We start from the raw sequence: 13,282 nt of genomic DNA on the forward strand, positions 1-13,282 counted from the left end.
AGTGGTGGGTAAGGGGGGGAAAGTGAAAGCAGTTTTGGGTGTCAAACAGCCTATGTGATGTTTGGGAGACGGTGGGGTGCTGTCAAAGGGTTAGGATTTTCGATTATAACAAAACAGATTCAATTCTATATCACGTTTTAGGAATTTAAGCTAAGGTGCTACATGCTGAAACGTGAGTTGTACTTGTAGCCACCTACAGACAGGAACATAAGCTGCAAGCCTGTTCTCTGGTATCCTGACTGTGTGAATGCTGCCCTGGATCTTAAGGAATGCTCAGCAGTCTCTCTCTCAGAATCAGCAAAGCTGAGCGGAAAATTGAGATATGCAAACTATTATACTTGGGGGGCATCTTTTTTTTTTAAATATATTTATTTATTTATTTTTGGCTGCATTGGGTCTTCGTTGCTGCGCGCGGGCCTTTCTCTAGTTGCTGAGAGCAAGGGCTACTCTTTGTTGCAGTGCGTGGTCTTCTCATTGCAGTGGCTTCTCTTGTTGTGGAGCACAGGCTCAGTAGTTGTGGTGCACAGGCTTAGTTGCTCCGCGGCATGTGGGATCTTCCCAGACCAGGGCTCAAACCGATGTCCCCTGCATTGGCAGGTGGATTCTTAACCACTGCAACACCAGGGAAGTCCTTAGGGGGCATCTTGCCAGCATGTTTCTGTTATTTTTAAAATCAAAGCCTTTGCCGAAGACTGAGATAAAAGCATTTGTGTGTCATCGCTGATGTGCTTATTTTGTACGCTCTTCAAAGACAGGGTGTTTGTCTAGGCGAACAGGCTGAGACACGGTAGCTGCTCGTATGTTTGTGGAGTGGCAGTCACGCTTCTGGCCTGTTATTTAAACAAGAATAATAAGAACAGTCCTGCAGAGGCTACTTTGAGCCTTGTTTGGCTTAACTGTTCTGTCCTTAATTGTTACTTACAATTAAGTGATCTCTCTTGAGATCACTGCTGTACATAGGTTGTTTTTTCTTTCAGTGGTGAATGGAGAGTGTTTTCCGGCAACGAGTTGGGGGCCCTCTTGGGCTGGTGGCTCTTTACTTCTTGGAAAGAAAAGAACCAAGATCACAGCGCCCTCAAAGACACATATATGTTGTCCAGCACCGTCTCCTCCAAAATCCTGCAGGCCATTGCCTTAAAGGAGGGCTTTCACTTCGAGGTAAGGTGTTTGTGAGACTTGCTCTTTTCCCGTTCTTTTGCTCTGTAGAAGGTCTAAGGCATTTCTTTCTCTCTTGGATTATCCTTTTAGGAAACATTGACTGGCTTTAAGTGGATGGGAAACCGAGCCAAACAGCTAATAGACCAGGGGAAAAATGTCTTATTTGCTTTTGAAGAAGCTATTGGTAAGAGTTAATCATGATGATCCTGGGATCAGTTAATTTATAGAATGCAAATAAATGGGCAAAGATGTGGATTTGGATTTGGGTTCAAAAGATTAACTGTGAAACAGGAACACACAGTTTGTTTTTCTTCTGTGATGCTCAGCAAATGCTGAACTGTCCTACCCCAAAGTTGGCATCACAGATTTTTTTAGCTGAAAAGAATATCTCACAAATAACCAAGCCATTCATGTCAGGAAGTGAATCCTTTGCCCAGATAATTGTGATCAGTGATGTTCTGTACACGGCTGTAGTAGCTTCAGAATCCTCCTATTTGGGGAGTTACGATATTTCCTCACTATGGTATTGATATCCAGGCCAAATATAGTTCACTTCCCCTCATAGAGTGCTCTGCAGAGATCTGTCCAGAAGAAAGGAGAAGGCATGGTTGTGGGACTTTCATCAGAGTGACTGTCACCTGAAAGAACCAGCCAGGATGATGGAAAAACACCTGTCTTAAATGATCACCATCAATGAGCAAAAGAGGAGAGCTAGCAATAGAAACGTGAAATGCAAATGTTTGGGCTGGGGATGTTTTAGCTCTTTGTCTAATAAAAGTTATTGTACATCATGCTTATTATATAATACATACTCTTCTAGTTCATACATTGCCTGCAACATAGACACAGGCTCAACATTGAACTAATTCATTGAATGAAGTGTAAGAGCTCAACTTTTGCTCTTATGCTCTCAAAACTGCAATCCTGGCCTGACTATAGCTTTTTATTTAAAAAAAAATAGATTTTCTTATATTTGTTTATCAAATATTTATTGCATATCAGTTGCACACTGACTCTGAAAGAAATGGATGACACTGACCTTAGCCTACAGCAGTTTATATAGATCGAGTTAGAAACCACACAAAAGAGTATAGGCTAGGTGTCAAGATGAATCATATAACTCATAAGAAATATGGGGATTCGGTGAAGACAGAATAAGCATTGACTAGAACAATTGGAAACAGTTTTGTGTGAGCTAGAGGGATTTGGTCTACACCTGGAAAGTGAGTACAATTTGCCTAGGAGGGAGACTCTCCTTACAGGTTATTCAACAAATACTTTCTCTTTTTTTCTTTTCTTTTTTGAAATTAAAGCATAGTTGAATTACAATATTATATTAATTTCATGTGTACAACTTAGTGATTCAATGTTTCTATAGATTATACTCCAGTTATAGTTATTATAAAGTATCAGCTACACTCCCTGCGTTGTACAATACATCCTTGTATCTTAGTTATTTTATATATAGTAGTTTGTACCTCAGCAAATACTTCTTGAAGGCCTGCTATGTGCTAGGTGCTGGCCTAGATTCTTAAATGTAATGGTGATGAATGAGAAGCATTTACATACTGGCAACCTCTTATGCAGTAGGCAGGGAGCATATAGATGTGTGCACGCACAGTGTGTAAAGGGACCTACTCCTCAGGGTGTGTGTATGACACATGTTTCTGCAGGATATATGTGCTGCCCTTTCGTTCTGGACAAAGATGGAGTCAGTGCCGCCGTCATAAGTGCAGAGTTGGCCAGCTTTCTAGCAACCAAGAATTTGTCTTTGTCTCAGCAGCTAAAGGCCATCTATGTTGAGTAAGTTTCTATTGACTGTTAAATTGAAGTAATCTTTTTTCATTTCAGTTGTGCAACACAATGATTCAATGTATATCTATATTGTAAAATGATCGCAATAAATACAGTTTACATGTTATCCCCACATGTCGTAATATTTTTTAGTGTTTTACTCCGTTCTTATGCATGAGATACTAATATTCTTTCTGATGTCCTTACTTTGGCTATGAATTCTATTGCCTATAAAAACTAAATAAGGGATCACCTTTTCCTTTTCATATTTAACTACTTAATAGTAATTACCATTCATGATGACATTGATTCTTAACAAATGAGAACATTAGTTGCAGAAATGGCTAAGGGAAGAATGTGATTTTTAAGTGTCCAATGTCAAAAAAGACAAATGTGTTCACAAAACATCTGTTTCGTCTTTAAAGCAACTATTCACCACTGCCTTTGTAGTGCAAAAGCAGCCAGACACAATACATAAGATAATGGGCATGGCATGGCTACGTTCCAATAGAGAAACTTTTACTTAGAAATACAGGCTGAGGGCCACAGTGCAGTTCAGCGATCCCTGGGTTAGATTGTTGGACCTCTTTCTTAAAATTGGACCTTTTTTTTTTTTTTTTGCGTTATGCGGGCCTGTCACTGTTGTGGCCTCTCCCGTTGCGGAGCACAGGCTCCGGATGTGCAGGCTCAGCAGCCGTGGCTCACGGGCGCAGCCGCTCCGTGGCATGTGGGATCTTCCCGGACTGGGGCATAAACCCACATCTCCTGCATCGGCAGGCGGACTCTCAACCACTGCGCCACCAGGGAAGCCCTGGACCTCTTTTTTAATGCTGAATTATTCCTTTGAAATTAGTCACGGTTATTTGTCTTAGAGTATACTGGTTGATACATGTTCAGTGTACACTGTGCAGACTTATTTGTTCCTCATTTTGCATGTAATTGTGTTTGTATTGATAGGTATGGCTACCATATCACCAAAGCTTCGTATTTTATCTGCCATGATCAAGGCACTATTAAAAAATTATTTGAAAACCTTAGAAACTACGATGGGAAGAATAATTATCCAAAAGCTTGTGGCAAATTTGAAATTTCTGGCATTAGGGACCTTACAACTGGCTATGATGATAGCCAACCTGATAAAAAAGCTGTAAGTAATGTCTTTTATCAGTTAAACTTGTCTCTATTTACTTTTTGACTATACTTTGAATAGCTCAACTTAATCATATAATTAATTGAAGCTGATTTTAGGCATTATTATAAATAAGCTATCAAAATATATAGATAGTTAAAAATCATGAGATGAAACTAAAGGGGTTCTTGCTAGTCATCTAAGCCAATGCTGTCATTTAATACAGCAGGAAATCGATACAGTCGTCCCTCATCATCCGAGGGTTTCACATCCGCGGATACCAAGGGTCGATTGTACTACACTATTTTATCTAATGGACTTGAGCATCCATGAATTTTGGTATCTGTGGGGGGCTCCTAGAACCAATCCTCCACGGGTACCGAGGGATGACTGTACTCAGAAGTGTAAGACCTGCCTGTGGTCACACAGCTAATTGGTGATGCTCGGGATAGAATCTGGTTCTTCTGATCTCAAACCCAGCTTTTCCTCTCTTTCAGCAGTTGAACTTGAAAAAGCATCAGAATCACCTGGTGGCCAGGTTAAAACACTGAGTCCTGCAGCCCACCCCTTATTTGCCTTTCTAATAAGTTCCCTGCTGATGCTAATGCTACTGGTCCAACTTTGAGAACTTGCTTCCTCCTTAGTTTTACCCTGTTCTCTGAATATATAGGAGTTGTTAGCTGTAAAGCATGAGTTTGCATTCTTCCTACCATGTAGATTCCCCCACTGGAGTCAAAAGAAGGCTCAAATGTGGCAGAAGAGTATTGCAAACTATGGCAGCGGGGTAGAGGAAGGACAGTAAGAATATCCTTATGAGATACTGGACATTTGCCTTTTTTTTTTTTTAATTTTTGAATTTTATTTATTTTTTTATACAGCAGGTTCTTATTAGTTATACCTTTTATACATATTAGTGTATATATGTCAGTCTCAATCTCCCAGTTCATCACATGGACATTTGCTTTGCTATTCACCTTTTTATATTTTTTAATTTACATCTGCACACAATATGTTTTTAAAGGCAAATAGTATTAAAAGGGTTATGATTAAACATGGCAGTTCCAACTCCTGCCATCTCATTTCCATGTGCCAAGACAACCACCTTTCCTCTTAGTTGTTTCTCCTGGTATTTACCACCAGATTTCTAAACAATGTGCTCATGTGGTGATACTATGACTTATCAGTGTTAGACTTTATTAATTTTCTATTATGGAGGTAGGGATTTAGTTCTTATACTTCCAGCATTCACGACTTTTCTCCCCTGTCCTCACAGTACATTTATACCACAACTCTTGGTGACATCAGATTCCATGCTTGTTTTATTATGACTGGTAACTATTGTTTTTTGCTTAGTTAAGTAGTGTACTATGATTAGGTTCCCCTTAATTTGTATAAAGAATTACTTTTCCTGTAATTGATAGCTGCTTTGTTTTTTCATTTGCGTGGATTTCTAGGTAACCCTCACCAGTTCTTCCCACATCCTTCAAATACCTCTCAGTAGGGTTTTCGACCTGGACTGTTGGTTCCATCTTGTTTCCAATGGCCTCCCTCCTGGTCCCTTCCTCTGGGGAGAGACTTCTGCTCTCTGGTTTGAACGCCCAGCTGTCATCCTGGGAATGCCCTTTCACCACTCTCTGGGGGTGGGTCCCTTGCTCCTGGACCCCATGATTTCCTCTTTTTATATTTATCTTCGTAAATCACATCCTCTAGTAGCTTCCTAAGAAGAAATGAATGAGAGGTAAATTTTTGGAGGAGTTTAGGTCAGAAAATGTCTTACTCTACCCTCATGCTTTATTGAGTCACAGTTTGGAAAGCATTGCTCTGTATTTGTAAAGCCGTTGAGCATCCATCATTCATTCACTCAGGAAATAGTTGGGACCTGCTGTGTGCTGCATTCAGGGATGAGAACACCATACTCATTCAGTCCTTTCCATGCCATTTGTTTTTTTCTCCATGGGAAGACATTAGGAACTTTCCACTAAACTTGGGGTTCTAAAATTTCAGTGATATGCTTTTAGTATGGGTCTCTTTTCATTCATTTTTCTGGATACTTGGTTGGTCTTTGTTGATCTATGGAGCCATTTCTCTCAGTTCTGAGAAATTCTCTTGATTTTTGTCAAAGAAGGACGCTGGATGGTTGTTTTTCAAGTAACCTCTTCCCTTGCATTTTCTGTTTTCACCTTCTTGACAAGTCCTTCTTGACAGGTTCTTAGATGCTGACTCTCCTGGAGTGATGTTCTACTTTCCGTGTTTCTTTTTTCCCACTGTCCATCTATATCCTTCTTTCCTACTTTTGGGGAGATTACCTCAACATTAAGTTTCAATGCTTCTTTGAACATTTCAGCTCTTTTTCTCTAATTTATTGAAAGTAACATCTTATTCTTGTTTCATGTGTATTATGTCTTACCTCTCTTAAGGATATTAATTATAGCTTTTTTAAAATGTAGATCTTGTTTCCTCTGTATTGTCTTTATTTCCCTCAAGGTCTCCAGGGGATGCCTCACTCTCACCCTAATCTCCTGCCTGAGGGTAATAAACTGGGATGCTGAGGCCCCAGAAGTGGTGGAGAGGTGCTGCGGACCTGGGAGGAGGGGTTTGAGCATTCAGTGTGCAGACTCAGACTTACTCTAAGTTTTCTCCATGCCCTGCCCTCCATGGTGCCCAGCGTCTCCAGCTTCTGAGCCCTTCTAGTTCACTTACACCAGAGATTTAAACCATCTCCTGATGAGGTGGTTGGTTGACCACGTGGGCAGAATGTGGGGATTTGGGAGGATCTAATAGCTTCTTGGTCCCACCCCTGCCCTTTGCTGTACCAGGTGCCCTAGGTAGTGAGCTTTACCAGGGCCCTGCAGAATATGCTGACTCGGTTCTTATCTGCCTGCTACAGGGGCTCCGAGGACATTCTTCTGTGTTCCATCAGGTCACCTCTGCCCCTCCACCTGGTTCTGACTGCCACGATTAGTTGGCAACCCCCTCAACTGTTGCTGCCTCTTTGCCCTTGTGTGTTTTTTGATTTTAATGCTTCAGTCATTTTAGTGGAGTTTGGAGAGCAATCAGCTAAAAGTACATCTACCAGAAGCCCTTGAAAGTGAAATAAGCCTAGTGTTTTGTGGGGTTTTGGTAATGCATTATTAATCGGTTTAAAGCAATTTCTTGTGAAATGATGTGTTTCAATTTTAGTCAAATTTTAGTAGCTTTAATAGAACCATGGAGGTAAAAAGTAATATACAAAGTTAATTTTCACAAATTGCCTTATTATTATTTATTTCATTTATACAGAGTACATTTTCTGATTTCCTCAAAAACGTTCTTTTCTTCTTTGTTTTGCATTTACTTTCTTGCTTATTCAGGGGAAAATGTTAGTTAGGTAAGAACAGCTTATGTTACTACTTAAATTTATAACGTGTAAATTAATTCCCAGGTTCTCCCTACTAGTAAAAGCAGTCAAATGATCACCTTTACCTTTGCTAATGGAGGTGTGGCCACCATTCGGACCAGTGGGACAGAGCCCAAAATCAAGTACTATTCGGAACTGTGCGCCCCCCCTGGAAATAGGTATGCTATGGATGGCAGCTGCTGTGATTTTTATTCCCTAAACTTCCTAAATTCTATTCAGATGCTAAGTAAAATATTTTATCTTTCCAATATGTAGTTTAATTAGGAATGTTGTTTCAGAACCTGCAGCACTATTGTGACATTAACAGCCACTTGAAGCATCTAGGGACAAGAGTGCTTACTTCCTACTTGGTTATTTCCTTCTACCCCAAATTTCCCTGTGTGGGAAAATTGCATTCCTAATTTCAGTAATAATAATTAAATTTCCTTTTTCTATTACTTTATATTTGAGGCTGACACCAATGACTTTTTCTCTTTTTCTCCGTGTCTCAGATACAGTAAATTAAAATGCATTACACATCCATTCAACAAATATCTTTGAGCACCTATTGTGTGTAAGTCACGCTGGGTCTTGCGGCAGATGGAGAGCCACAGCAGTCCTTACCACCAAAGAGCCGATGGTCTGGTAGCTTCAGGGTCGTGCTTTGTGACCTTGGTAAAGGGTTTGAGTTGGTCACTTTCCAACACCTGTAACATTTTGAACTTTATCAGCCATGGTACATGTAGCTAGCACGTATAAATGTCATATTACACACCTATTTAACAGTCACTTAGCTATCATTTCTCTATTCAGAATACAGTTCAAAATCAGGAAATTTGGGACTTCCCTGGTGGCATAGTGGTTAAGAATCCTCCTGCCAATGCAGGGGACAGGAGTCTGAGCCCTGGTCAGGAAGGATCCCACATGCTGCGGAGCAACTAAGCCCGTGCGCCACAACTACTGAGCCTGCGCTCTAGAGCCCGCAAGCCACAACTACTAGCCCACGTGCCACAACTACTGAAGCCCGCGAGCCTAGAGCCTATGCTCCACAACAAGAGAAGCCACCTCAATGAGAAGCCCGCGTACCGCAACAAAGAGTAGCCTCCGCTCGCCACAGCTAGAGAAAGCCCGTGTGCAGCAACGAAGACCCAGTGCAGCCAAAAAATAAAAATAATTTTTGAAAAATCAGGAAATTTTTTTAAAAAGTGAATTAAGTCAGTGCTTTCCAACAGGAATAAAATGTGAGCCACATATGCAACTTGAAATTTTCTCCTAGGCACAATTTTAAATAGTGAAAAGAAACAGATAATATATTTATTTAACTAAGTATTTTAAGTATTAACATTGCAACATGTAATCACTATAAAACTCATTAATGAGATATTTAAAAAAAATTTTTTCACACTAAGTCTTCAAAATCCATACAATATTTTACACTTACCACACATCTCAAATTCAAATGCTATATTTTTTAGGAAATACTTAAAATGTTTTGGTTTTTTTAAAAAAATATTTATTTATTTATTTGGCTGTGCCGAGTCTTAGTTGCAGCTTGCGAGATCTTCATTGAGGCATGCAGGATCTTTTGTTGCAGCATGTGGGTTCTAGTTCCCCGACCAGGGATCAAACCCAGGCCCCTTGCATTGGAAGCGCGGAGTCTTAGCCACTGGACCACCAGGGAGGTCCTCTTAATCTGTATTTAGAGTTCCTAAAATTTACAGTTGAAAAAGTAGATTTTGACACCCAAGTTGTTGGAAACATACCAAAGTTTTCCAATAACTGAATCAAGTGCTAGTTTTCAAATTTGAATTTCAATTAATTAACTTAAATGAAATGAAAAATTCAGTTCCTCTGTTGAACTAACCACATTTCAGTTGCACCGTAGCCACGTGTGGCTAGTGGCTACTGTAGTAGACAACACAGGCCTAGGTAGTAATGGCACATACACTCCAAAGCTTTGTCCATAGCGTTTTTCTGGCTTGTGAACCAAATTTACATTATGTGGAAATAAGAGCAGCGGAAGTTTTCTGAGCATCTTAAATCAGTGAGCTAACAGCAGATTAAATGTAGCAGATTAGAGGGGCAGGGAATATTTGTTACAGTTGGACTTTCCTTAGGCATGAAGAAGTGAGGGCTGATAGCAATGCAAGAAATATTAAAACAAAACAAAACTATAAAACATGGATACAAGAACTCAGAATAGTCACCTGTAGGGGACTTTATCATAAAGGAAATAGCAAGCCACACCCAAATCAGCCCTGAATCTTCTTCTGAATAATTCTCATTCTCACTTAGTGTTTTCATATTTTTGTATCTCATTCTTTTGAAAACAAATGGACATAAATCTGATTTAAAGATCTATTTTCTCTCTATATGTTTTTCCTTTTCATTATCCTGTGAAAATATGTGTAATTTATTTTTTTCTTTTTGCTGTACGCGGGCCTCTCACTGTTGTGGCCTCTCCCGTTGCAGAGCACAGGCTCCGGACGCGCAGGCTCAGCGGCCATGGCTCACGGGCCCAGCCGCTCTGCAGCATGTGGGATCTTCCCGGACCGGGGCACGAACCCGTGTCCCCTGCATCGGCAGGCGGACTCTCAACCACTGTGCCACCAGGGAAGCCCAATATGTGTAATATTTTAGAAAACTTTCTTTTATAATAACAATACAACTTACTGTTTAAGGATCTATGGTATTTACATTTTTCACATGCTTTATTGAGTGGACTTAAATTCAAATATTAGTTTCTAAATTGCTGAAAATACTTTGAAAATTTGTCCTTTTATTATAGTCATTGAAATGTTGCTCCCATTTATTAAATGAAACATTAGGCACTAGGTCAGCCCATAGATGTGCTGTCAGGGCTCAAGCAAGGCATGAGCATAACTAACACACAACAGCAATAAAGCCATGGCTAAGGTTTCCTTACTTTCTGATAACGTTAAATATTATTAATATATTTTATATCATGAATTTCATTCATTCATAGAATTCCGTAACCCACTAACCCTTTTGAATAGAAAATCTTTTTCAAATATAAGTCCTGCTTTTAAAAAGTATTTTTGTTGGGGTTGATGTCTTTAGTTGTTTTTTTATTTGTTTTTTGTTTTGGGGTTTTCTTTTTGGCTGTGTCGCACAGCTTTTGGGATCTTAGTTCCCCAACCAGGGATCAAACCTGCGCCCTCAGCAGTGAAAGCACAGAGTCCTAACCACTGAACTGCCAGGGAATTCCCTTGATGTCTTTAGTTTTGTTCAACTTTTTATTGTGAAAATTTTCAAACCTATAGAAATGTAGAAATAATGTAGTGAATACCCACATACTCCTCACATAGACTAGGGGTTGACAAACTTTTTCTGTAAAGAGCCAAATAGTAACTATTTTAGGGATTACAGACCATACAGCCCTTGTTATAACCACTCAGCTCTGCTGTTGTAGCCGGAAAGCTGCCACAGACATAAAAGAATAGGTGTGGCTGTGTTCCAATAAAACTTTATTTACACAGACAGGCTGCAAGCCATAGTTTGCCTACCCTAACCTAGTTTCAGCAGTTGCTAACATTTTGCAATATTTGCTCTCACTCACCATATATATCAATATTATATATTTGGGTTGGTTGATTTGTTTTCTCAGCCATTTGAAAATAAGTCGCAGACTTCAATACTCCTAAGAACAAGGACACTCTCTTACTATCTCAAGATTTAGGTAATAGTCTCAAGCAGGGTTCTAACAGAGAAACAAAACCAGCAGGGGATATATAGTAAATTCATTGATGAGTTTTGTTTTATGTATATTGTTTTAAGAAAACCAATAAGGGCTTCCCTGGTGGCGTAGTGGTTAAGAATCCGCCTGCCAATGCAGGGGACATGGGTTCGAGCCCTGGTCCGGGAAGATCCCACATGCTGCAGAGCAACTAAGCCCATGCGCCACAACTATTGAGCCTGCGCTCTAGAGCCCATGAGCCACAACTACTGAAGCCTGCACACCTAGAGCCCGTGCTCTGCAACAAGAGAAGCCACCGCAGTGAAAGGCCCGCGCACCACAATGAAGAGTAGCCCCCTCTCGCCACAACTAGAGAAAGCCCGCGTGCAGCAACAAAGACCCAACTCAGCCAAAAATAAAGAAAGAAAGAAAGAAATTTATATTAAAAAAAAAAAAACAGTAATTATTAGTCAGTGTGCCTTCCTGAGAACTCTTATTTTCTTCAGAGCACATTTATGGAGAAGGAAAAGAAAAGACTTGTGTAATTCATATATATTTATGAAGCATAATTACTATATATGTTACCAATAGGGAGGTAAAAATAATTATAATGATAGCTACATTTATTTAGGTTTTGGGGCCAGGTTCTGTGTTAATTGCTTTCTATAATTTATCTCAATCTATACGACAACTCTCTTGAGAAAATAGTCTTTATCTCAGTTTTACAGATGAGGAATCTGGGCCTTTGAAAGGTTGACTCACTTGCCCAAGGGCACACAGCTAGTAAGTGGTACAGCCAGAATTAATGTCTGTAATAAAATGGATTGTTTTAGTTGTACTGGTTAACTATTACAATGCAAAAATGATATTAACTAATTACAAAGATTGCCCTTTCCGTTAAAGTGAAGTTTGCCTATATTAACGGTGGTCAAGTATGAAGTATTAAAAGTTTGAATTGAAGGATTTTTGTTTTTCTATTGAGCTTTTTGGTTTTAAGTACTTATAGTAACTCACCTCATGCTAGTAACCTGATAGGTAAGGCTGCCACATAAATTAGACACCTGTCTAATTACAAGTCTGTTTTATCTGTTATCAACCTTCCAATTGTTTGCACATAAATGAGTGTTTTCCACATGCTTGAAAACTTGGTTTCCTTAAAGGGATCTAGTTCCCAGGAGTTTTGTTTATACTTTAGTTGTGACCCTTTTGTTCCCAAAGTAGAATAAAACGCAGCCGCATAGCGCAGGGAGATCAGCTCGTGCTTTGTGACCACCTAGAGGGGTGGGGTAGGGAGGGTGGGAGGGAGACGCCAGAGGGAGGAGATATGGGGATATATGTATGTGTATAGCTGATTCACTTTGTTATACAGCAGAAACTAATACACCATTGTAAAGCAATTATACTCCAATAAAGATGTTAAAAAAATAATAATAAACAGGGGGTCCCGGGGTCTGAGTTCCAGGTGAGTGACCAGCAGGCCCACTAGGAGGCTCCCCATCTCTTCCATCCTGGGAAGGCCTTACACAGGAGGCTGTAGCCGAGCTCCCAATAGTTTGAAGACAAACAGGATCAAGAACATTCATATCCTGGGAGACCAAAGACTTGCCAGCCATGTCATTTGTAAAAGTTCACCAGGATTTAATGACAGCTGAAGTCATGAAAGTTTTCTCTGCACTGTTAGGTACAGACAGAGCTTTTAGGGATGCTAGGCGACAAATTGTGTTTCTTAAAAATTCTTATGAGAAGTGCAGAGGGGTGCTTTTGTTTATGGTAGAGACCTCAGGAAGGCCTTTGCGGAAAATATGAATATTGTCACATGAGTTTTTTGTCTACATCACAGATGTGTTCCCATGCTTAAGTAACTAGAGTTCTGTTTTGTCTGATTTAGCCCTCCGCTTAAGGGTAAATATCAATGTTAATTGATCTATGTGAGGAGTCTTTAAAATATGCTTTGGCATAATCCACTGACCTGGAATTTTTTTTCCCCTTTATTTTGCAGTGATCCCGACCAGCTGAAGAAAGAACTAAATGAACTAGTCAGTGCTATTGAAGAACATTTTTTCCAGCCACAAAAGTATAACCTGCAGCCAAAAGGAGAGTAAACTATCCCAGCCTTGGGCATAATTAC

General features: G+C 39.9%; 1 protein-coding gene across 1 annotated transcript in view; it reads left to right on the forward strand.

Moving 5' to 3' along the window:
* The window catches only part of PGM2 (phosphoglucomutase 2), a 33,528-nt gene that overhangs the window by 20,038 nt on the left and 208 nt on the right, over positions 1–13,282 (forward strand). The window contains exons 9-14 of the mRNA XM_007449428.1: positions 978–1,158; positions 1,249–1,342; positions 2,832–2,961; positions 3,910–4,099; positions 7,503–7,636; positions 13,154–13,282. The exon at positions 13,154–13,282 is cut by the window's right edge and continues 208 nt beyond it. Coding sequence (XP_007449490.1) covers positions 978–1,158; positions 1,249–1,342; positions 2,832–2,961; positions 3,910–4,099; positions 7,503–7,636; positions 13,154–13,256 — 832 coding nt within the window. The 3' untranslated portion in view covers positions 13,257–13,282. The remainder of the gene's footprint in view (positions 1–977; positions 1,159–1,248; positions 1,343–2,831; positions 2,962–3,909; positions 4,100–7,502; positions 7,637–13,153) is intronic.

Source organism: Lipotes vexillifer, unplaced genomic scaffold, assembly GCF_000442215.2.
Source record: "Lipotes vexillifer unplaced genomic scaffold, Lipotes_vexillifer_v1.1 scaffold153, whole genome shotgun sequence".
NCBI classification, from domain to species: Eukaryota; Metazoa; Chordata; class Mammalia; order Artiodactyla; family Lipotidae; genus Lipotes; species Lipotes vexillifer.